The 24161-nt window shown below is 39.5% G+C and overlaps 2 protein-coding genes across 4 annotated transcripts in view; one reads left to right on the forward strand and one right to left on the reverse strand.

Moving 5' to 3' along the window:
* plekhg5b (pleckstrin homology domain containing, family G (with RhoGef domain) member 5b) overlaps positions 1-3314 on the reverse strand; it is a gene marked incomplete at its 3' end in the record, with an annotated part of 77336 nt that extends 74022 nt beyond the window's left edge. Inside the window, exons 1-2 of one of the 2 annotated variants that reach the window (XM_082145529.1) lie at positions 3119-3312; positions 1888-2068 (exon numbers count right to left, since the gene is read on the reverse strand). In XM_082145529.1, the coding sequence (XP_082001655.1) occupies positions 1888-2068; positions 3119-3127 (190 nt within the window). In that variant the 5' untranslated portion in view covers positions 3128-3312. Of the gene's footprint in view, positions 1-1887; positions 2069-3118 lie in introns of both variants that reach the window. The other variant, XM_082145530.1, reaches the window with a different exon arrangement.
* Positions 3315-11714: 8400 nt separating this feature from the next.
* On the forward strand, positions 11715-15689 carry LOC309481353 (torsin-1A-like). 2 transcript variants are annotated; one of them, XM_082146254.1, is made up of 5 exons: positions 11715-11915; positions 12641-12906; positions 14326-14501; positions 14592-14725; positions 14977-15689. In XM_082146254.1, the coding sequence occupies exons 1-5, from the start codon at positions 11768-11770 to the stop codon at positions 15225-15227; spliced, it is 975 nt and encodes a 324-aa protein (XP_082002380.1). In that variant the 5' UTR covers positions 11715-11767; the 3' UTR covers positions 15228-15689. The 2 variants fall into 2 exon arrangements, with proteins under 2 accessions (XP_082002380.1, XP_082002381.1); XM_082146255.1 differs by lacking the exon at positions 11715-11915 and having other exon boundaries at positions 12773-12910.
* The last annotated feature ends 8472 nt before the right edge of the window (positions 15690-24161 follow it).

Consider the following 24161-nt stretch of genomic DNA (forward strand, 5'->3'; position numbering starts at 1 on the left):
CATTGCAGCGCTGTCGTCTTCTGTTTAGCTCGCCTCTGGCCCGCCTATATCAGATAACCCGATGTGATTGGTGCAGCTCAGATAGAGGGGTATATTTAATGAGCATCATTACTGGACACCAGAGTAAATCGCTGAGCAAATTCAACTTGTGCTCTCACGAGAACTCTGGTTTACCAGGGTACCAAAACACCGTTGTCGTGTAAATAAACGGCCAAAACGCATTGAATTTTTTTCCGTTTTTAGTTGAAAATGATGACGTGTAAACGGCTCCTTAATTAACATGCAAATGGCAAAGAAGAGTCGAACAGACGAAACAAACACGAATTAAGCTATAATTTAGTGATGACCTCTTGCATTAAGTAATTTATAGAAAACCTGACTACCCCTGGACAAACCAAATGTAGCTAAGAGAAACACAAACTGGTAAATAAATACCACTTGACACTTCAGATAATAAGATTAGTCTAAGTAGAAGGATTTGCCAGTGTTTGGGGCAAAGAATTAGTGGATGCAAGAGTAACCAACTTAAAACACAGTCTTATACTGTGATGCAATGAACATTTTCAGGAAGCATATCAAGCTAAGAGCCTTAAAGGGCAGTCAGTTGACATCATGCATCCAAAATGAGGGAGGAAAAACACACCAGGTAGAACCGTGTTAAGATAAAATGACTAATCAAACTTGAGTGAGCCAAAAGCTTCTTCTCAGACAAGCCTTAAACACCAGATGCTTGGAGATTAAACCCATGTATTTCAGGGAGGCTTGAGTGGTCTGGTACACTGAGGGTAACTTGCAGCCCCCGCTGAGCTAAGAAGCCTCTGGCGTACACCACACTTTAGTTTGGGTTTCTATAAATAACCATTCAGACTGGAAGGCTAATCTTTTTGAGATTGCAGAGGTCAACATAATCAAGCAGGAAAATGTTTGGAAACAGCAAAAAACGTCTATGCATGTCAGTTTGTTGAAAGTAGTAGTGTAGAATGGCCAAACCATCCAAAAACTCAAATAAAGTTCAAATAAAGTCCAATAAAAGCAACAAAACATCTCTAAATTAATGTTTTTTTGATTCTATTGGACTTTTCGCTATGCATGCTTATGCATTTATGGTGCTGGCTAAGTCTAGCAATACGATTACTATAGCTATTACTTTTAGGGTTAGGAATCTGACTTATTATTTTGGTGGATGGTAAAATTGTGGAAAAAAGCCCTACAGATTTAGGCAACACTGAAGGAGTGACCTGAGCCATATCTAGGGACCAGAATATCTTAAATATTTTGGCCAAGACCAGTAAGCCACAATGCACCTTTCTATCAGAAATGCCAAAAATATCATAAAATGCACAAAAATATTGTCATTTTCTAATTTTATAAAGAAGAGGCCACTTAACTTGTCTGATTCGCAACCAATTAAACCTTAATATGCAAATTATCTGAAATGACAATTATAATAAACTCAACTGGTAATTTAAATGATGTAAACAGATAAGGGATTTGCTGTAACTCACTTTTATAATTCCACCGGACGAATGCATCATACACAAACACACACAGGACCAATTGTGATTGCTTAACATTTCGGCACACAAACCCCAATCAATACTTACAAAACTATGATCAGAGAGTGCACATTGGTCGCATATATAATATGTAATTCTTTTAATGTCAAACCATGACTATTGGCTGACTTGTTTATGAGATTTGAAGCATCAACATCAATCATTTGTTCAACTTAAAAAGTTATGCCGAAACATGAATATGCAAGAGCGCCAAGACAGACCAATCGAAGTCCTTCATCTGTCAAGTCATAAAGAGCTAACATTTTTCTTGAAATTTCAAAAACAGTTTGTGTTTACATTTCATAAACGTCAGAGGAGAACACAAACTTACTGAGACGCAGCCGGATGCCAAGCCAACTTCTGGGAGGCGATTTGTGAAGACCTGGATGCATAATCCACTTGTTGGGTACCATGATGTGTGCCTTTACTCTACGTCCTTTGTGTTGAGGTAGAAATCCACACTGAAACAGCTGGTGGGGGGGGGGGGGTTCATCAGCGGTCACATACGACTCCTGCCATGATGATTGGAGAATAACACAACTTTTACTGCCAGGGGCATAGATCCCAGATGGGACACATCACCCAAATTTGGGTAAGCATCTAATTGACAATATTACGACCAGATTTGTGAAGTGAAGTTGAAATACCCCTGGCAGTATTTATCTCTTTAATCAAACTAGGTTAACCTGAAGGTATATACAATACAATTAATGTTAATGAATACTTTGTATGGAAATTAGCAACAGTTTGCAGTTCATGCTGTTGCATCTCACACAGCAAAGTAAAATATAAATATATAATGCTAGTTTGGTTCTCTCGGGATATATTAAATTATTCAGAAAGACCTTAAATATATGAGCATACAATTTGTGAATTAAATGTAATGCTGATATTTTTTTGTCTGGTTTAAAGTTAAAAATGTTAACATGGTGTGACTGTCCAGAAATCGTAAAGAAGAAGAAAAAAAGTCTACAGTTAAAAAAGGCTGAAATACTAACAAAAACAAATGTTGTTTTATATTAAGTAAAGATTAAGTTGTCAATCATATTTTAAAAGGTGTTAAAAGTATACTTTTATATAAGAGTACTTTTAACAACACTTTTAACACAAGTGTTACAACACTTGACATTTCAGTCATTAACCTTTTTGAAGAAAATTGTATAAAATGGTTTTAAAATGTTTGAAATTCACATTTACATTTAATTGAAACCAACATAAATTATATTTCTAAAAACTTGACAAACGTTTTGAACTAGATTTTAAAAAGTAGTTTCTCTTTTTCATAAATCCTTGTGACTGGTCCACAATATTTTTGCACTGCATGCACATAATAAATGCAGAGCCAGGTTTGCATAACAGGCCAGATTTGGCTGCATCTCCTTTGATCTCCAGTATTATGTTGCATTGTAATTTCAATGGCTCGGTAAGCGTGCATGCTGTTTACTTATGCATCTCAGCGATTAATACATGGACTACAACATGACCAATTCACCAATAAGATACAGTGATCGCATTCGATTCAGTGGATTATTGATCATTGTCGAAACTCACTCCTCACTAACCTGTTGCATTGTAAAGCTTCATGATCGACCCTCAGAGAGAAAATAAGCTCGTCCATTCAGCAGCAGCAGGACTTCAAATTCACTCCAATGTCGCTTTCATCCCCGCAGAAAGGTGTCGAGTCTACCTCACCAGCTCTGTCTTGAGTTAATCCATGCGTGGTGAGACAGGACTGGTGATTATCAGCGTGAAAGTTTTTCTCGCTGCTTTGTTTGGGGCTGTTCCCTCTCTACTCTGTTTCTGCCATGGAAAGCGTTTCCCATTCATTCAAATCACCTTTAGTGAAGAGCTCCCTGCAGTGCCTGGATTCCGCCGCTAGAGGCGCCAAAGAGAGATAGTTCATTTTACCTCAATGCATTTGTCTTCCTGGCTCTTATTCGTTTTTTTTACTCACTTTTTAGTTTCTTACTGAAATATTGTATGTCCCTACGTAAACCTGGATATACAATTTTGACATATTGTTTACAAAATGATGACTTTTTGTGGATGTTGGAATCAAGGTTCAGTGTATGTTTATAAATTCATCTGCACTCTTGTCTGAATACCTGTGAATATTTGGCTCCACCTGCTGGTCATCATCAGAATCAGAATGAGCTTTATTTGCCAAGTATGTTTACACACACACAAGGAATTGGTCTTTGTGACAAATTACACTTTGTGCTCCTTTGTGACAGGAGCTTCCATTGCAGAAGAAATTATAGACATAGTGCAGACATACATAGGAATTACACAGTAGAAAGATATATATATATATATATAGTTGCTTTAATGAATGTACATATATGTTATTTACAGGTCAACAGTTTATGATGTAATTCATTTAAAGATGTACAATTTTAGATGTTATGTACAAATTATACAGTAATGGTAGACCATAGAGTTATGAGAGTTTAATTGGTCCGGCTGAATATAGCCAGGGGGAAAACAAATTTCTTGTGGCTGGCTGGTCAGAATTTATTTTATTTTTTTAGCTTTCTTCGCCCTTTTTCTCACTCTGGAGCTGTAAAGATCTTGGATGGTAGGCAGAGGGGAACCAATAATCTTCTCAGCCGTCCTGTCTGTCTGTTGTAGTCTCCTGATGTCTGATTTGGTGGCTGAACCGAAACAGACAGTAATAGATGAGCACAGGACAGACTTGATGATGGCCGAGTAGAATTGTTTCAGAAGCTTCAGGTCCTGAGAGATGGTGGTGCCCAGGAACCTGAATGACTCCACTGCTGCCACAGTGCTGTCTGTGATGCTGAGTGGGAATAATGCTGGGTTTAGTCCACTATCATCTCCACTCTTTTGAGCGTGTTCAGCTCCAGGTTGTTATTACCACACTAGACAGCCAGCTGTTCAACCTCCAGTCTGTAGACTCACCATTTTGGATGAGGTGATGACTGTTGTGTCATCAGCATATTTCAGGAGATTGACAGAGGGGTCTTTTGAAGTGCAATCACAGGAGAAGAGCAGTGGGGAGAGGACACAACCCTGAGGAGTGCCAGTGATGATCGTGAGAGTCCTGGATGTGAGTTTTCAGTCTCAAAGACCCTGTCTGTCAGGAAGCTGATGATCCACTGAGAGATTGGGATTGGCACGGAGAGCTGGGTCAGTTTGTCTGAGAAGAACAGGCATGATGGTATTGAAGGCCGAACTGAAGTCCATAAATAAGATTATTTTGTAAGTCCCAGGTCTATTGAGATGTTGCAGGATATAATGCAGTCAGACCTGTTTGCTCTGTATGAAACTGCAGGGGTCCAGTAAGGGTCCAGTAAGGGTCCAGTGATGTCCCTCAGGTATCCCAGTCTTTACGAGAGAGCGACAGGTCTGTAGTCATTAAGTCCAGTGTGTGCGTTGTGTTTTAAGATGTTTTTATTTTTATTATGAGCTGTTTAAATATGTTTAAACCTATTGTTTTATACATATTTTTATAAATATCCTATTTGTTTTCATACAGAGAAACACAAGTTTAATTTGCTCAAGGCTTTGTATTTATTAATGAAATGTTTTTTTTTTTCCATTTGACATTAAATACGCCACATACACTCAGTGTCTTTGTATTATTTGTAACAACATAAACATTAAGGAAATAATACAATCAAATATACAGTCAAATGGGAAACACTTTACAACATGTTACACATTTATTAATATATTTTTAAAATAAAAATAAAAAGTTGTAGTATCATTGAAGTAACAGTGTTTGTATCCATTAACATGAATCTTTTCATACTCTGTGTCACGAACTGCTCCGAGACACGAAGGTTGAGGATCCAAATGCAGCTTTATTAAGGGGTAATCCAAAGACGAAATCCAATAAACAGGCAAAGGGTCAAAACACAAGTAGACAGTCCAAACAAACAAACAAACAAACAAACCAAAACAAAACAGGCAGGGGTCAGAGGCAAGAGAGTAATCCAGGGAACAGGCAAGAAATCCAAAAACCAAGAGACATGAAATCCAGGGAAAATGCTCAGAAGTGCAGTGCAACAACATACAAAACTTCGCAGTGAGTGAATGAGTGAACATGGTATAAATAGGCTGAGACTAACAGGATGATGGGACACAGGTGAATGCAATCAGTGATAATGAGGTACAGGTGAATGTGATGAGTGATCAGAGATGAGTCCGGGCAGTGAGTATGGGAAATGTAGTCTGAGAGTGAACGTGAGTGTCTGATGTGGAGTGCCCTCTGGTGGCTCTCAAGGGCACTCCCGCTGGTGATCGTTACATAGCCCCCCCTTTAAGGAGCGGATTCCAGACGCTCCTAAATTGTCCAGGAGGGTGGTGGAGCGGAGGCGGACCCGGGTGCGGGATGGAGGGCCAGGCCCGTGGAGCGGAAGAGGACCTGGAGACTGTGGTGGAGCAGGCAGTGCAGGCGACCGGGGCGGAGCAGGCAGTGCAGGCGACCGGGGCGGAGCAGGCAGTGCAGGCGACCGGGGCGGAGCAGGCAGTGCAGGCGACCGGGGCGGAGCAGGCAGTGCAGGCGACCGGGGCGGAGCAGGCAGTGCAGGCGACCGGGGCGGAGCAGGCAGTGCAGGCGACCGGGGCGGAGCAGGCAGTGCAGGCGACCGGGGCGGAGCAGGCAGCGCAGTCGGCCGGGGCGGAGACGACCCTTCAGGCGGCCAAGGCGGTTCCGACGGTTCAGGAACAGGAACGGGCTCAGGAACAGGAACGGTTTCAGGAACAGGAACGGGCTCAGAGGATGCGGCGGCCATCTTGTCCGAAGACACAGGCGTGGAGTCGGCCATCTTGTCCGAAGACACAGGCGTGGAGTCGGCCATCTTGTCCGAAGACACAGGCGTGGAGTCGGCCATCTTGTCCGAAGACACAGGCGTGGAGTCGGCCGTCTCGTCGGAACACACAGGTGTGGAGTCGGCCATCTCGTCCGAAGACACAGGCGTGGAGTCGGCCATCTTGTCCGAAGACACAGGCGTGGAGTCGGCCATCTTGTCCGAAGACACAGGCGTGGAGTCGGCCGTCTCGTCGGAACACACAGGTGTGGAGTCGGCCATCTCGTCCGAAGACACAAGCGTGGAGTCGGCCATCTTGTCCGAAGACACAGGCGTGGAGTCGGCCATCTTGTCCGAAGACACAGGCGTGGAAGACGTGGCGTACACAGTCTCTGGCTCTGGCTCGGCAGGACTGACGTGAAGCTCTGGCTCGGCAGGACTGATGTGAAGCTCTGGCTCTGGCTCGGCAGGACTGACGTGAAGCTCTGGCTCTGGCTCGGCAGGACTGACGTGAAGCTCTGGCTCTGGCTCGGCAGGACTGACGTGAAGCTCTGGCTCTGGCTCGGCAGGACTGACGTGAAGCTCTGGCTCTGGCTCGGCAGGACTGACGTGAAGCTCTGGCTCTGGCTTAGGATCAGCGCGCTCTGAGCTTGACAGGACCAGCGGCGGCGAGGGCTTTGAGCTGGGTAGGACCAGCGGCGAAGAGGACTCTGAGCTGGACAGGACCAGCGATGAAGAGGGCTCTGAACTGGACGGAACCAGCGGCGAAGAGGGCTCTGAGCTGGGCAGGACCAGCGGCGAAGAGGGCTCTGAGATGGACGGAACCAGCGGCGAAGAGGGCTCTGAGCTGGGCAGGACCAGCGGCGAAGAGGGCTCTGAGATGGACGGAACCAGCGATGAAGAGGGCGCTGTGCTGGACGAGACCAGCAGTGAAGGCTCTAGCTTGGCGGGCATGTCGCTTGCTGTCTCAGGCGCGGCGGGCATGACGCTCTCAGTCTCAGGGACGGCGGGCATGACGAATACTGCCTTGGCTTCGGCAGATTTGGCGTGAAGTGGGGGCTCGGCTGGACTGGCGTGAAATGCAGGCTCTGCCACGGCGGGATGAGGCTCAGGTGTGACTGCGCTGGTGAGCGGTGTTAGCACAGGAGTTGCCAACACTAGAGTGGGCATGACGTGAAGCTCAGGCTCGGCAGATGTGACACCCACAGAAAAAGTTGAGCCACTCAGTTGCAGGGCCAGGTCAACATACTGTTTTAGAGTCCAGCTAGGGTGATAAAGTGGCATTATGGAGCTAAGCGGCTCGGATAGTCCTCCACGAAAAAAGATCATGAGACATAACTCGTCCATACAGGTCAAGCGAGCCAGCTCCAAAAAGTCCATGACGTATACCTCTATGGGCTGGTCTCCCTGACGGAGACGCATGATCTGTGCTGCTGGATTCATGATGGATCTGGGTCTTACTTGGCTGCTGGATCAGTGTTGGCGAAGTTTTCTGTCACGAACTGCTCCGAGACACGAAGGTTGAGGATCCAAATGCAGCTTTATTAAGGGGTAATCCAAAGACGAAATCCAATAAACAGGCAAAGGGTCAAAACACAAGTAGACAGTCCAAACAAACAAACAAACAAACAAACAAACAAACAAAACAAAACAAAACAGGCAGGGGTCAGAGGCAAGAGAGTAATCCAGGGAACAGGCAAGAAATCCAAAAACCAAGAGACATGAAATCCAGGGAAAATGCTCAGAAGTGCAGTGCAACAACATACAAAACTTCGCAGTGAGTGAATGAGTGAACATGGTATAAATAGGCTGAGACTAACAGGATGATGGGACACAGGTGAATGCAATCAGTGATAATGAGGTACAGGTGAATGTGATGAGTGATCAGAGATGAGTCCGGGCAGTGAGTATGGGAAATGTAGTCTGAGAGTGAACGTGAGTGTCTGATGTGGAGTGCCCTCTGGTGGCTCTCAAGGGCACTCCCGCTGGTGATCGTTACACTCTGTGTCATTAAGTCATATTATTTGTAAGTAACAACAGTCAGTCAAATGGGAAACACTTAATTACAACATTACACTTAAAAAAAAAAAAAAAACGGTGTACACTGTAAAAAGAAATTGCTGCGATTATTTATCACAACTTAAAATCCAACATTGTTTCAACTTTAAAAAGTATGTGTTCATGCTTGACTTAAAATATTAAGTTTAGTTAACTTTAGTTAAGTTGGATATTTAAGTTATCTCAACAAATTTTAAGTTCTTATAACTAAATCGCAGCCACATTTTTTACAGTGTAGTTGTACTAGCCTATATCCTTTGTATCCATTCATTACCATTAAGCTTGATCAATAGGCTTTTTTAAAATGTTGCTCATTGTAGGCTACATCATGACATCTTAGGCTATGCATATTGTATGAACAGAAACGTGACTTTAAAAAAAAGTATTTTAGTTAAATATTTTTGACTTAGATCCAATCAATAATCAATGTGAAAACAGCTTATATTTAACTAAATGAAATTACGTGTTATGGGTAGCGCAACTCTGACTGTTTAAGCCCCGCCCCTCACTTCCGGTTCTGTGGCTGCGGGCCTGAAACTGCTGGTGCTGCGGACCTGTAGCTGGATATATGAGATATATCGCAGCTTTTGACAGAGTGCTTCCATACCACTTCGCCATCTGGTGGTCAATAACAATTCTTACACCAACTGTGTCAATGAATTCCATCCATTTTCCAAAGTGCTTGTCCTATGTAGGGTTGTGATGAGGCTGGAGTCTTTCCCAGCGTCTCGGGTTGAAAACACACTGGACAGATGGACTGGCCATGACAGGGATGACACACACACACACACACACACACACACACACACACACACACACACACACACACACACACACACACACATTTACACACACACATTTACACACACACCTACTCTAAAAAAAAAGCTGGGTTGTTTCAACCCGACTTTGGGTCAAATATGGACAAACCCAGCCGTTGGGTTAAAAAAAAATTATTACATTTTTAACCCAACATTTGGCTTTGTCCATATTTGACCCAAAATTGGGTTAAAACAACCCAGCATTTTTTAGAGTGTACGGGCAAACTTCCATTCTCTAATTCACCTGTCCTGGTAAACTGGAGCACAGAGTAATTACACTGAGAAAACATACAAACTGCACACAGAAAGGCCTCCTGAGCTGGCACTCCAATACACACTGGATTATACATGTTCTGATGTTTGTTTGTTTGTTTGTTTGTTTGTTTGTTTGTTTGTTTGCGTAATTATTGCTTCAGGAATGTGTTTTGTTTTTTATTTACATTTTTTATTTTTGCAGGTAAATTACTATATAAAGATATAGAAAATTAAAAAATGCAGCATTTCTTATTCATTCTTTGCGCTGTAATACAGTCCGTAAAAGGAAAATATGTTATATCCAATAATGAAATACTGATTTATGTTGAAAATCATTCAAACTTCAAATATCAAAGTTTATAATTTATGAAATGCTCCCGGTTGTATGTTTTTTTTTAGGTCAGTGTGTTATGAATGACAAGTGTTTTCTGAATGAGAATTGTTGCCAGTGTTATGGTGAAACAAAGCTTGTTTTGAGGTATGAAGTGTTTTGTTGGTCAGAGTGAGTTTTGGAGGTGAGATTTACTGTTTGGCCAAGATTCATGTTGGTAATGCAGACTGAAGAGTTTTGAAAATGTGGCTTGAGTAATGAACACTGATTGTTAGCAATATAACAAACTGTAATTTCATTGTAAATATTCTGCTAAGATTTTATATTTCAATATAATTCCTCCAGAAATGCACAGAGTTTGCAATCGTTCTGAAAAAAAAAAAAAAAAAAAAAAAAAAAAAAACCTGTAACACATTATTAGCTACCTGCGTGATTTTTATATGTACATTTCTGAAATTCATTACAGTCACCTCCAGGGCCTGAAATTAACACCCGACCACGCGCCAAATGCGGGTGAATTTTGCAATTGGCGGGTAAAACTGTCAATCTACCTGCCACATTGGCGGGTAGCCAATGAATGAGAATTGAGTGATTCATTAGTTGTTGGTTTTTTTTATTAATTTTTTAAGTCCGCGACGTAAAATACGATGTTTTGGATGTGCGAGTAACAGTATTAAACTGTTGGTGAGATGGGATGAGATGAGATAAAGCAAAGCTGACGTTGGTTATGGTACAATGACAGTTACACAGATGCGTGTGTATGTTGAGTTGGGAACTTTCTTATACTGTCTATGGTTGGGAACCAGTGAGAAAAATATTAATATTACCAGTAATATTAATATTAATTTAGTTCTGCTTAACGGTTCAACTGACTTTGATTAATATGCGCGAGTGAGAGAGCGCAAGACAGCGCTCGAGGTGTTGTTTGAAGACGTGAGAGTGCGCGCGCGCGGCCGGGGCTCTCTCTCTCTCTCTGCTCGTTATCGCCCTGTCAGGCGCAGCAGTCATTCTATTCTACATCACTTACCGATCAAATAAGGCTTTGGCGGGACAAAAATCGAGACGGCTTTGGCGGGACAAAAATCTTCGGCCGCCCAAAAAATTTAAATGCAGGAAAACTCCTGACAATGCTCGTAAGCGTTTGCTGCGCTGTTTCTTACCTTGCTTTACGTTGACTTTAGCTTCACCGTCACCGCTTTTTTTTTTTTTTTTTTTTTTATTGTTTAGAAAACCTCTATTTTCTTCTTCTCTTTTCTTTCCTCTTCTGAGCACCGGACTTGTGCTGACCGGACATTTTGAGCGTACTGAACTTCAAATTAAATGACAACATCAAATTTTGATCAGTGGCCAAACCATTTTTGTCTTGGGTGTGGGGGGCCCCAGTTCTGGTGGGGGTGGGGACATGTCAAAAAGTGGTGGGGACATGTCAAGGAGACCAGACCTCATGAAGATGCAGCAGCAGTGGAGGAAGAGGAGTGCATCTGCTCCTTTTTTGTGGACTCAGATTAGCAGCAGTCAGTATATATGAATATGACATATGACTATGTCTGTGACACAGCAAATCAATGAATAAAAAGATGCAGCACTTATATGTGTATTCTTACAAGTTAAAGAACAATGTTTGTGTGATTTCTATTTTTCACCTTTATAAGGCAAAAAAAAAAAAAACTGGCTGGTAAAAAGTTACTGTGGCAGGTGGATTTTTAAATCCACCTGCCACAGTGGCTGGTGGTCAAAAAAGTTAACTTCAGGCCCTGGTCACCTCTGATAACAGAGCACTCTAAATTGTAATCTAGACACATGCATTTTCTGTAAAGCTGCTTTGAAATATGTATTGTTTTAACAGGAAGCCGAGTGTTTGCTGAAGGAGTAACCTATACAGTTTCACTCTTCTTAATTCGTCAGTTCCCCTCCGAGTTCCATTTCAAAAATGAAACCAAGACTGAGAGGCTTGAGTGATTTGCTTCCACAATGTTAGCGCAAAATCTTTTAATCGTTTTATTTTTGTTGTCTAATATAACATTAGCGTCAGGTTTCCTGGATGTGTTTGCGGCTGTCGGCTCTTACCTGGTTAACATGTATTTGGAACGGGACGGTTTGTTGCCTTTTGACACTAAACGTGAGTATACCCGGAAAATAATGTATCGTGTGTAGGCCTATAGAAGAGTTAAGTTTACGCTTCAGATGTTTTGTTGTTTATTTCCAAAACACAGCTACGGTGATTTCGAATATCACAAACTTAATTTAGCAAACTTTAATAACTTTCCAGCAATGTGTATAGGTGTAGGCTAATGTTTTTTGGGGGTCTTGAAAGAGTAGTGATTATTTTTTTATCCCGCGTAATAGCCTACATGTGGTAAGTGTTTTTTTGTTTGTTTTTGTTTTTGTGCATGGTTAAAATGTTAGTAGAATGTTACCACGTCCCCCTTGCCACATTTTAGGGACCTCATACGTTTACCTGGGAAGCCTACGTCTTAAATTTGTATGATGTTTCAGTGCTTTTTGAACGAAAGGGAGAGATGTGTAAATTAGTCTATTTGAGACTCAAGTGTTGTGTTTTTATATTTCTTAAGAATTCTCTTTCTGAAATTCAGCATTTATTATTCTAAATGTTATAATAACATTACTTTCATTTACTAGTCTAGTTTTTCCATGAGAAATTTGCAACATTATTGCAGGTGTGGTACTGTGTAGCAAAATGCAACCTTGTTAAAATGTTTTGTGCTTGCTCGGTTATTTATAGTTAGTAGGCCTAAATGATAAGCTAAATTATACATTTTTAGTATAAATTATCATCGCAAACTACAAACAATATTTTTGACCACACATCTTTACATCTTTCAGGTTTGAAGGCAGATTTAAATAAATCTCTCTTTGGGCAGCACATCGTGTCTGATGTTGTATTAAAATCTGTATCGTCATTTATGGCTGACAGAAACCCAAACAAACCACTGGTTCTGTCTTTCCATGGGACTTCAGGAGTTGGGAAAAATCATGTTGCTAACATCATCGCAAGAAACATTTACAAAAAAGGGGAAAACAGCAAACATGTTCATGTGCGTGTACCTGAGCTCCATTTCCCACCAGGAGAACATTCACACATCTACAGTGTAGGTAAAAAATACATATTTCATGTTACATAATCCATAGTTAGTTAGCGAATAGGTAGCCTAAAGCTGTTGCAAGTGTTTTGTCAATAGATTTCTGCCAGAGCAGGTCAATTTGGTGAGCAAGGCCACAATACTTTCCCTGTGGAGTCACGCATAACCACACTCTAAAAAAAATGCTGGGTGGTTTCAACTCATATTTGGGTCAAATATGGACAAATTTAATTGAAAAAATTCAACCAACTATTTGATTTGTCTACATTTGATCCAAACATATGCATGGTTATCAAGTTGAAGCTGACGCTGCGTGCACGTCATGTCATTAACATTAAAGCTCAATAACATACCATAACTTCCACTGCAAAATATTATTTTATTAATCAGTATTTTTGTCTTAAGTTCTAGCAAGATACATTAATGAGATTGTTTTTAGGAATTATATCTTGAATTAGGTTTATTTGTCTAATCCCAAATTGCTTTACCTTGTTTTAAGCACAAAATCTAATGTGTTACAGAACAAAGTACAACTTATGGGTGAACTATTCCTTTAAGCAGTTTTGTATCTAAAATAAACAAAAGACAATTTTTTTAACTTTTAACATATTTAGTTCTGTCCAGTCATTTCACATTTTGTCATTATGAGTGTGGCCAAATTAATATAGAAAGGCGAGCTCCTTTTACTGATCCTTTAATTATCCTCCTGGGACCCGGAATAGACTTTTGTCCACTGTAGTGGACCTTATATTTTAGTGAATTTCTCTGACACCATACATGTGACATGTCACAACCTGGGTGTCCTGTAAAGAGCACATTCAGGACTTTTCAGAGATACCAGATGTTTATACCAATTTATCCTTGGTCTTTAAAAATGCCTGACATTAATTTAGTGATCAAATGTAGCACTCTTATGGAAATATGATAATATATTGTAATTATAATTTAAACTGGACTACTTTTCAAATTGTATTTCATAAACCAACATCTCAGGAAAACGTTATGGGGTTTCAAATCAAAAAATGACTTTCTTTTACAGAACAGGGCATTGATATCATACATGTCCACTGTAGAGGACATCAGGACTTAAATCATGTTTATCAGGCATTTTGTGAGACACAACAAGTGAATATGGAAATAAATTATACATCAATATTCCTATGAAATATTAGATTAAAATATTAAAATGTTGCTAATTATTTGTTTATATGAGATTATAGTTGAAATACGCGTCGCCTGAACCACATTTGTGTGGCTATAATGTTTAAGATTTCTTTAAATGAAAACAAAAAGAGGCAGTAAAAGTGTTACTATACTAAAAACATAGTAAATCATATTCTTAAAAAAATATACAAAAATTGCATGTTCTTAAAAGCATTTGCATTTGTATATTCTGTATGTCCTTATAACCCTCATCTGTATATTCAGGCAAAACTAAAGAAATTGTTTCTTCATGAAGTATATTGGTTTCCCCGCTCCATGTTCATATTTGATGAAATGGACAAGATGGATCCTCAGCTGATTGACACCTTAAAACCTTTTCTGGACTACAATGATCGTGTAGACGGAGTGTCATTCCGCAATGCAATCTTCATCTTTCTCAGGTAAAAAATGTCATTGTTTGATTCAAGCTGAGTTAAATACCTCTACTCTCCCAAAAGATCAACCCAACTAATGAGAAGCTGTGTTTGTAGTAATGCAGGTGGGAATGTGATTGTCGAGACGGCGCTGGATTTCTGGAGAGAAGGCAAAACACGGGAAGAGATCAGGATGAACAGCAAAGAACTGGAGACTAAAATCTCTCAAAACGTCTTAAATGATAAGAACAGTGTGTATTGAAAGAATATTGAAATATATTTTCTAATATACTTTTTTTTTTTTTAAATGGCAAAATAGTATTTTAAAGTATATTTATATAAATGTTGTTAAAAAAGTTTTATATGGAAATGGTAAAAAAAAAAAAAAAAACATTATTAATTATATATTTTAAATTATTACATTTAATTTCCCTTAAACCTGCACATATATTGTTACATTCTTGTATTACATAAATAAAAATGGTTCCTCTACATTTTACAGGTGGATTTCAGCACTCCAGTCTCATAGCTCATCATCTGGTTGATCACTTCATTCCTTTCCTACCTCTGGAGCTGAAGCATGTGCGTCTGTGCGTCATGGCTGAGATGGTCCATCTGGACATGACTGAAGACACTGATCTGGCAGATAAAGTGGCCAGAGACATGCCCTTCTTCCCTGAAAAAGAGAAAATATTTTCAGTTAAAGGCTGCAAGTCTGTCAGACAGAAACTGTTTCTCTATTCTGATGAATAGATAAAAGACTTTTTTTTTTATTACTTTTGAAATTTCTTTAATGCACATATTTGAACATCAATGAGATATTGACTTTAGGTTTTGCTCATTAATATCCCAGTGTTGGTGATGATGTGCCTTGCATAGTGTAAGAAAAAATTATGTGGACGCCGAAGATCTCAAAAATAAAGTTCATTACAGCATAGCAGTGGCAAAGTACACGAAGCACCTGGGTTCACCGGCATCAGAATGAACCCAGAACATACTAATCTTAAACCTTTTATCCTGTTACAGTTTATCACTCTTAATGGAAATGAAGTTGCTCTTGTTGTAACAGTTGTGGTCTGTATGTTAATGAAGTTGAGACACCCCATTGTCTGAGATGGTTCTCTGTGTCCCACACCCATTCCCATTCTACAATTGTTGATGACCATTTGCTCAGGTTGTGATCAACCCAAATGGTGAATAAACAATATAACTTCACTTCCTTCATCTCTATGATAATTAAAGAGCATGCTATTATGCAAAATTCACTTTTACATGGTGTTTGAAACATAAATGTGTGTTGGCAGTGTGTGTACACAACCACCCTATAATGATAAAAATCTACCCAGTGCTTTTTTTCTCCATAAATCATAAGCACTGTCTCAGACCCAGCTGTTCTCAGATTCAGGGCAATGTGATGTCACTTTGCACAGGCCCCTCCCACGACAGTTGATTGACACTTCAGTTTGAGCATAGACCCGCCCTGAGTGAGCTGGACACAGTCCGCAATTATTGCGATGCTGGAGCAACTGTGGACAAGAATGTCTTCTAAAGCAATTGAGGTGTTTTGTTGTTGGATGTAAGAATGAACATATCAGTCTTCATTTACTCTCGTTGTTACTCGAGGATGGATCTGTACCAACTGTTTGTGATCCAGCTTACAGTCTCCGGAGCGACAGGCCTACTGACCACGGCAGAAATTAAAGTGAGAGAGCGCAGTTTATGACAGCTCATTGAGTCCTTTTACGGATATACAGTTTACCAGTTTATTTAGCAACCACTGAAAAGGTGTGTATATATTTGTTTACTGTTAGTTGTAACGACTGTTTTGTGTAGGCTACTGTCAGGGGCGTAGCGATGGATGGATATCCATCTCTGATCTCACAGGTGTCAGATCCACTGTGAGAAGAGAGAACTGTCCGTCTTGCCTGCGCTTTTTTCACTCCTCCCCTCACTGCAGCCGGCCTACTCTCGCATACATTTCTGGCGAGGCTAGGCGCATCTCAAACAAGCCTATTATCAGATGAGATTGATGTCCTGGCTCTGATCGCGAGCTCGTGTGGCTCCACCCTTTGGGCCCATAGCAGCATCTCATTTGCATTTAAAGGGATACACACTAAAACTGCGCGTTTTTCTGAGCCCCAAATAAATGACAATTTAAACATGCTGTAAAAAATTATCTGTTGGGAATTTTGAGCTAAAACTTCACATACACACTTATTTTACATCTTGTGAAAAGGGGCATAATAGATGCCCTTTAAGCCATTTTGGAGTGGAATCTGGGTTGAGGCAGTCTACAATAGCCTATAGTCTGGGGTATTTACAGTTATATATATATATATATATATATAAATCTGAATTTTCCCGTGTTTAAGTGCTATAATCAAGTCCCCGGTGCATCTACCAACCCAGAAAACATGAAAAGTGACAACCCAGTATCTTTTGGTAAGCCTTTCTCTGCAATCATGTAAAAAAATAAGCCGATCAGATTTCGCTCCCCTTCTGATGTAGGAAGGGGATCTTATTATAATATTACCGCCCCTTGCTGAGATTTCCCATCTAAAAATACACAGATTTCATGATATGGTATATGGAGTAGTGAGAGAAATGCCCTTCTTCCCTAAAAAAGAGAGAATATTTGCTGTTAAAGGCAGCAAGTAAGTCAGACAGAAACTGGTCATCTATACTGATAAATAGATGAAAGCAGCACTTCTTTTCACAACCATCAGCTTTGTGATTGCATCAGCATGACAACGCATTTCTATAATGACTCCAGACTAACTTTTCCACTGGTTGCACTGGTGCTACCAACTTTCTCAGTTGGTCGCACCAGTACATGATTTGGTCGCATCTTTTTTTTTTACAACATGGTGTTAATCAATGAATGCTGATGAATATGTCTAAATCTGCATACCCTAGTTTTGCACTGATGTAAGGCAAGGCAAGGCAAGTTTATTTATATAGCACATTTCATACACAATGGCAATTCAAAGTGCTTTACATAGAAGAAATTAAAATAATAAAAAGAAATAAGAATAATTAAAACAGTAAAAAAAAAAAAAAACAGTACAGTACAAACAGTCGGACGAACAGCGGCACAGTGCTCATTCAGTAAATGCATAGCTAAACAGAAGTGTTTTGAGTCTGGATTTGAATGTGACCTCTGTAGGAGCACATCTGATCTCTTCTGGGAGCTGGTTCCAGTTGCGGCTGGTATGATAGCTAAAAGCAGACTCACCATGCTTCGAGTGAACCCTTGGTATTTCTAGCTGATATGATCCTAATGATCTGAGTGATCTGTTGGGTTTATATTCAGTGAGCATATCTGCAATGTATTGAGGTCCTAGGCCATTGAGTGATTTATATACCAGTAATAATACTTTAAAATCAATCCTAAATCTAACTGGGAGCCAGTGTAAAGACCTGAGGACTGGTGTGATATGTTCATATTTCCTGGTTCTGCTCAGAATCCTGGCGGCAGCGTTCTGTATGAGCTGCAACTGTCTAATGGTTTTTTTGGGAAGGCCAGTGAGGAGACCATTACAATAATCCACCCTGCTGGTGATGAAAGCATGCACAAGTTTCTCTAAGTCTTGTCTGGAAACAAAGCATCTAATTCTTGCAATATTTTTCAGATGATAGTATGCTGATTTAGATGTAAAAAGACTGACAGTGACACGAGACCTCATGCTGGCAAAATGTTGAATCTTTTAACTGAAAACCATTTTTTTTTTTTTACGATAAAAAAACACCACATATGTTTTTTAATTTTGGATTATATTTTATTAGTGCTGTCAATTGATTACATTTTTTTTCACATTTAATCTCTGAATTAATGTAGAAACAACATAAAGACAGTATATTTTATAAATATTTGATCTAATAGGTAGGAAATATATCTTTAATGGACATATCTCGAGAATCACATTCAGGTCGACATACAAAACCTCCTTGAGAGTCATATTCATAATCAGGGAGAGAATAATTTTCTTCAGATACATCATCCATTGCACTACCGTCATTGCTGAGACACAACTCTCTCTTTCTTGTACCCAAACAAACAGGCTCCTCATACCTACTTGAACTAGGCCCTGCAATCACCACAATATCTTGCTGCTCATCTGCACTGATGTTTTGTACAGTATTGGGAGTATTTTCATTTTGCTAACGTTCATTCACATTAGTATCTGTATTAGTAACAACATGCTCATGTACTTTCATAGCGGATGGCAGCGCACCAGAATCGCTTACTTCAGATGAACTTGCTTGTTCCTCTTGAGCAGTGTCACATGTCCCTCTCCTGAGACACTAGGCCTATCCTCTGGTGAACGATCTCTCACATGTGGCCATGCAAACTTTTCGTGACCTAAATCGGCACATTCAAAGCACCTTAAGCCACCATACATATAAGTTCTCACTTCATGTCGTATTCAGAATGAAACATCCAGCGTGTTCTCAGAGGAGTCTAGAAACATAAACACCTGTCTTCTGAAAGATTTGACGTGCTTCAGAGACGGGTGTTTACAGCCTAGAGTAATTGTTTTGAAACCACTCACAAATTCGCCAAACCGTACTAATTTTTGGCACATTTATTTGATCGAATAACGCAAAATGACATGGAACAAAAACAGTGAAGTAGTAATAAGGTGCCATGTTTGTTACAGCAGCATCTCGGAGATCTTGAATATATTAATCAGCATCAGTTATTACTCTTCCACCTGCGCATGACGTAATTTAAGAGCAGCTTTCTGAACCGATATGAGAGCAACAGAGCTAGCAGGAGAGGCCCAAAAGGGAAAAACTCCCGTCACGACTCCTCTTCACGATCGATCCTGCCCTGCCGCCTCAGCAGCCGCGGGACCCTAACCGGTGAGGTGCAGACACTCGACTCTCATCTCTCAAGAGTCATCTAACAATCTTACATGCCCATACAAACAAAGTGGCTCCTAAAGAGAAAAAAAGCTGAAAGACAACAGCTCAGGCAGACCTGAATAAATGCACAATTCTCAAATCAATTCTTAATAAAATCAAATCAAAGAAATAGATAGGTTACAGGGGAAGATACATAAAAAGTCACAGGACTACGCTTTTTGTTTTGAGCCATCACAACAGTTTTCAAGAAAAATGTTAGCAATCGTCCAAGGTGAGAGAAACATAGTCCAAATAGGGTGCCTATATCCAATGAAATAGCCTACGTCTAGAAGAATGTAATATTCATGTCAAAAAATCCATTGGGAGGAGTTCTTTCACAAGGTTATGCCATTTTTTTTTATTGAAGTTGGAGTTTTCTCATTGATCAGGAACATCAAAATGTTTTTTTCTTGCAAGCAAAAGTTAAAATACTGAAAAGTCTCTTATGATATTTATTCAAACTACTACCAGCAGGAAGACCTAGAAAAAATGAACAAGGATCAACATCTACTATACTGTATATTCATCCCAGAATATTGCCAATGTGGTCTGCAATTTTCTTCCAAAACAAAAGACCGCATTATTACCAACTGATTATTACCAACTGATGTTTTGCATTTTGAGCAGTATTGGGGAAGTTTTGGGTCAATTTGATTTCTGATATAAGGGGTGACATGGCCAGAGGAAAACTGTTTGAAGAATATTTTCTGTGTCTCCTGGGAAGGTTAAACTCAATGTATAAATAAAAAATGTTTGTCTTGTGTCTCAGTAGAATTGTCAATATACAAAGTGGTATTTTTCCATTAAAGTTCCTTAGCTGTAAATACCTGAAGAATGTCTTGACAGATAACATTTTCAGATACACTGTTCAAAAGACAGAAGCGGGGAACACTCAAATATATCTTTTAGCCGGACACTAAAGAATTCCAGAGTCACCAGTTCCAGGAGACTTTATTTTATTATTACATTTACTTATTTCCAGGCAGCAGAACACATGATCACAATGAGGAAGGTTTGGTATCACTCTCTGTGATGATGGTGTACGTGATTAGATCCAACTAGTAAACTCATGAAGAGCTGAATCACACAATGAACACAGAAGTGAATACACAGCATGAAAAACAAAGCAATATTCATACACAATTAGCCTATAATTTAAGAGGCTCAACCCAAGCGGCTGAGTCTTTAGCCATTTTCAAGAAATTGCTGAATACAGATCTTTTTAGGCAACACTTGACCCATTGATACTTACACTTAGCCTACTATTCTATATCTATTAAAAATAATAATAATAATAATAATACTTAAAAAAAAAAAAAAAACGTGCTATGTAGGCCTACTGTGCAGGACTAACTGGGACTGGTTACAGCACTTGTATTGCTGCCCTGTTGTTGGTTTGAATGCTTCTATTGCTCTTCTAATTTGTAAGTTGATTTGGAAAAAAGCATCTGCTAAATGCAGTGCTCGAAGTGGGGCGGTACTCACCGGTACGTAGTAGGCTAGTACCACAGGTGTTGTGCCGAATTTCGACCCCCTGCCAAATTATTACCTCCCTCGTTGAAGTCAGTACCTGATTGCCTAATCCTAACCCCACCCCTAATCCTAACCCCTCCCCCAAAACTAATCCTAAACCTACCAATACTAGGGGGGTAATAATTTGGCGGGGGTCGAAATTCGGCACAACACCGGCACTTCTACATTTTACTCTTAAGCGTAGGCTACCTGCAACTTTTTTCTTTCTTTTTTTGCGTACCGCTCCTTCTCGCATGTAGCCGGTAGGCTACTCTACCACTGACAGAAAAAGCGTTTCACATTTCACATTTACTCCGTATGCGGTGTGTATTTTTTCCGCACCCATGTTAACAGGTTAGAGCTTTCACACTGCACGCGGCAATGCGTCCCAGGTGCGGTGCGTATACAGCAGTGCAGATATCGTTTCCACACATAGGGTGTTTCTCAATATGCGTTCTTCAGCGATCTTGCGTCCTTGTGTTCTCGTTTTACGTCATCATTAACCGTCGAAGTTCAGACCCAATTCTCAAGAACGCAAGTACAGAGGACGCATGAAAGAACCCGGATGTGTTCTTGATACCGAGGATGCATCGAATGCAGACTTGAGCTAGTACTCGCCTGGTGTCCCAGAAGTCATTGCGGCCGGTTCGGAGTTCGTTCTTCCAAGGAAGCTTGGCAAGACCGGTCTCCACGAGAACACAAGTCCGTTCTCTGCGTTCTTGGAATTGAGAAACAGTCTATTTCTGCTGTGCTGCACGCGCTGAATTAAAGTGACAGCGCATGGTTCGTGGTCAAAATGAACACAGATTGACATGAAAATATAATAATCTTACCATAAATGCATTTAGCCTAATTAAATAATATCTAGTAATCTCACTATAAATGTATTTTTGGACTTGCAGACTTGGACGAGTTCTGTTTTCACACACTAAATACATTTATGTTGTTAATAAATAACAATAAATTGTTGTTGTACCAGTAATATCTCCAAGTTTTGTTTTTCACTGTAGAAATCTTAAATGTCATGATTTGCCAATGCAAGAGAGTAGCCTACCGGCACCAACCCCCACTTCAAGGACTGGCTAAATGTAGCCTAATAAATGCAAATGTAGCCTAATGTAAATGTAAGAGCTCATAAAGTGAAATAGACATATTATCATCACCCACTTCAATGTAAGAAGCACGTAAATAATTTATGTAGGCTAGTGGTCATGGATACAGCGAGTCGATGTCAACATATAGAAAACTGGAAAAACAAGAATAGCGCGTTTTCTTCCTCGTAGTCTGTAAATTAGATTTGTAAGGCGTATGCCATTGCAGCGTGTAAAAGACTATAAAAAGGTTCAAATGAAATAAATGTTTGCTGAAGGCGTGCAATTTACGTCTCTTAATCCGTCAGTTCTCCCTCCGAGTTACTTTCTAAAAAACACTTAGGTAAAGTTGGTTTTATATTGACACATTTGCACTTTTTTGCTTAAAAACTGTCTCAATAACAAGTGCAATAAAGCACATTTTTGCTAAATAAAAGCAGCTACATGATCTTTAGGACAAAGATGGTGAACTACAACACTCTCCACAATAAAAAGTTCCATTTTTTTCCCATTGTGTGCAAACAGACAACTACATTTTTGCAAAGTACAGATGTACCAGCAAATCTCTCTCACATTATGTGTTCTAATGCTATTGATTGTACTTTAGCAACAATAAAAAGTGCATTATAATGATTGTATTTAGGAAACCTGCCTCACTGTACATAATGTACATAAATATTTTTAGAATAAAATTACATTAATTCACCAAAGGGATTTTTTACTATCCGAAGGTTGTAGCATGTTCCTAGTGACCACACTGACTTACTACAGGTGAGATTTTGACTAAAACTCCCTTACTGTACGTACAGTTGACATGTTTTTTTTTTTTTAAATGACTGTAATTCACCCTAAGTATTTTTTCGTGTTCCAAAGGCTGTAGTGTTTTCCTACGGACCAGACTGACTTACTACAGGTGATATTTTGGCAAAAAGTCCCTTACTGTACGTACAGTAGACAAATAGTTTTTTTTTTTAATTACTGTAATTCACCTTAAGTATTTTTTCGTGTTCCAAAGGGTGTAGTGTTTTCCTAGTGACCACACTGACTTACTACAGGTGAAATTTTGACAATACCTCCCTTACTGTACAATTATCAAATATGTTTATGTAATGAGCATATTATTACATGTTTATTACATATGTTTATGAAATAAACTGTAAATCACCTATAGTGTTTTTTATATATATCCCAAAGGTTGTAGTATTTTCCTAATGACCAGACTGACTTTCTACAGGTGAAATTTTGACAATACCTCCTTTACTGTACGTACAATAATGTTTATAAAAAAATTACTGTAATTCACCTAAAGTATTTTTTCATGTTCCAAAGGCTGTAGTGCTTTCCTAGTGACCAGACTGACTTACTACACGTGACATTTTGACAATACCTTCCTTACTGTACGTACAATAATCAAATATGTTTATGAAAAAATGACTGTTATTCCCCTAAAGTATTTTTTCATGTCCCAAAGGGTGTAGTGTTTTCCTAGTGACCAGACTGACTTACTACAGGTGAAATTTTGACAATACCTCCCTTACTGTACAATTATCAAATATGTTTATGTAATGAGTATTTTTTCATGTCCCAAAGGCTGTAGTGTTTTCCTAGTGACCAGACTGACTTACTACAGGTGAAATTTTGACAATACCTAATAATACTGTTTTACATAAAAATATAATACTGTAATTTTTTTTGTTTGTTGTTGTTTAAGTAGTGACTGAACCTGTACGCATTGGTGCAGCAAATCTGACAGATAATGAACAGCAAGATCATGGAGGCATTCAAGATACTGTACAGTGCACTGTTTTATTTCTATTATCTTTCTAATTGTTCATGGAATACCACTGGGATTATACATAAAAGTTGTAATTAATTCCTCGTGGTTAGAGTAATATTTCAATTTCACCTCTTCAAAATTTTGCTGTTGTTGATCCTCTCTTGGTTTAAGTTGTTCTGACATTCGGACCCTGAATTTAGGCACGTCGTGACCTTCCACACTTGTAGTGATTGTAATGAATAGTAATTGGACCAATTTTTGAGTCTGTAGGAACAACTCTATAGCGCCACCACCAGTTCAAAAAATGCAACATTAAAAGGGTTATAGCTTTTGAACCCTTTGATGTAGATGTGAATGTAAATAGATGTAAAATGAAACTTAGTACACCTGATTCCACTC

Source organism: Leuciscus leuciscus, assembly GCF_965113295.1.
Source record: "Leuciscus leuciscus genome assembly, chromosome: 18".
NCBI lineage: Eukaryota > Metazoa > Chordata > Actinopteri > Cypriniformes > Leuciscidae > Leuciscus > Leuciscus leuciscus.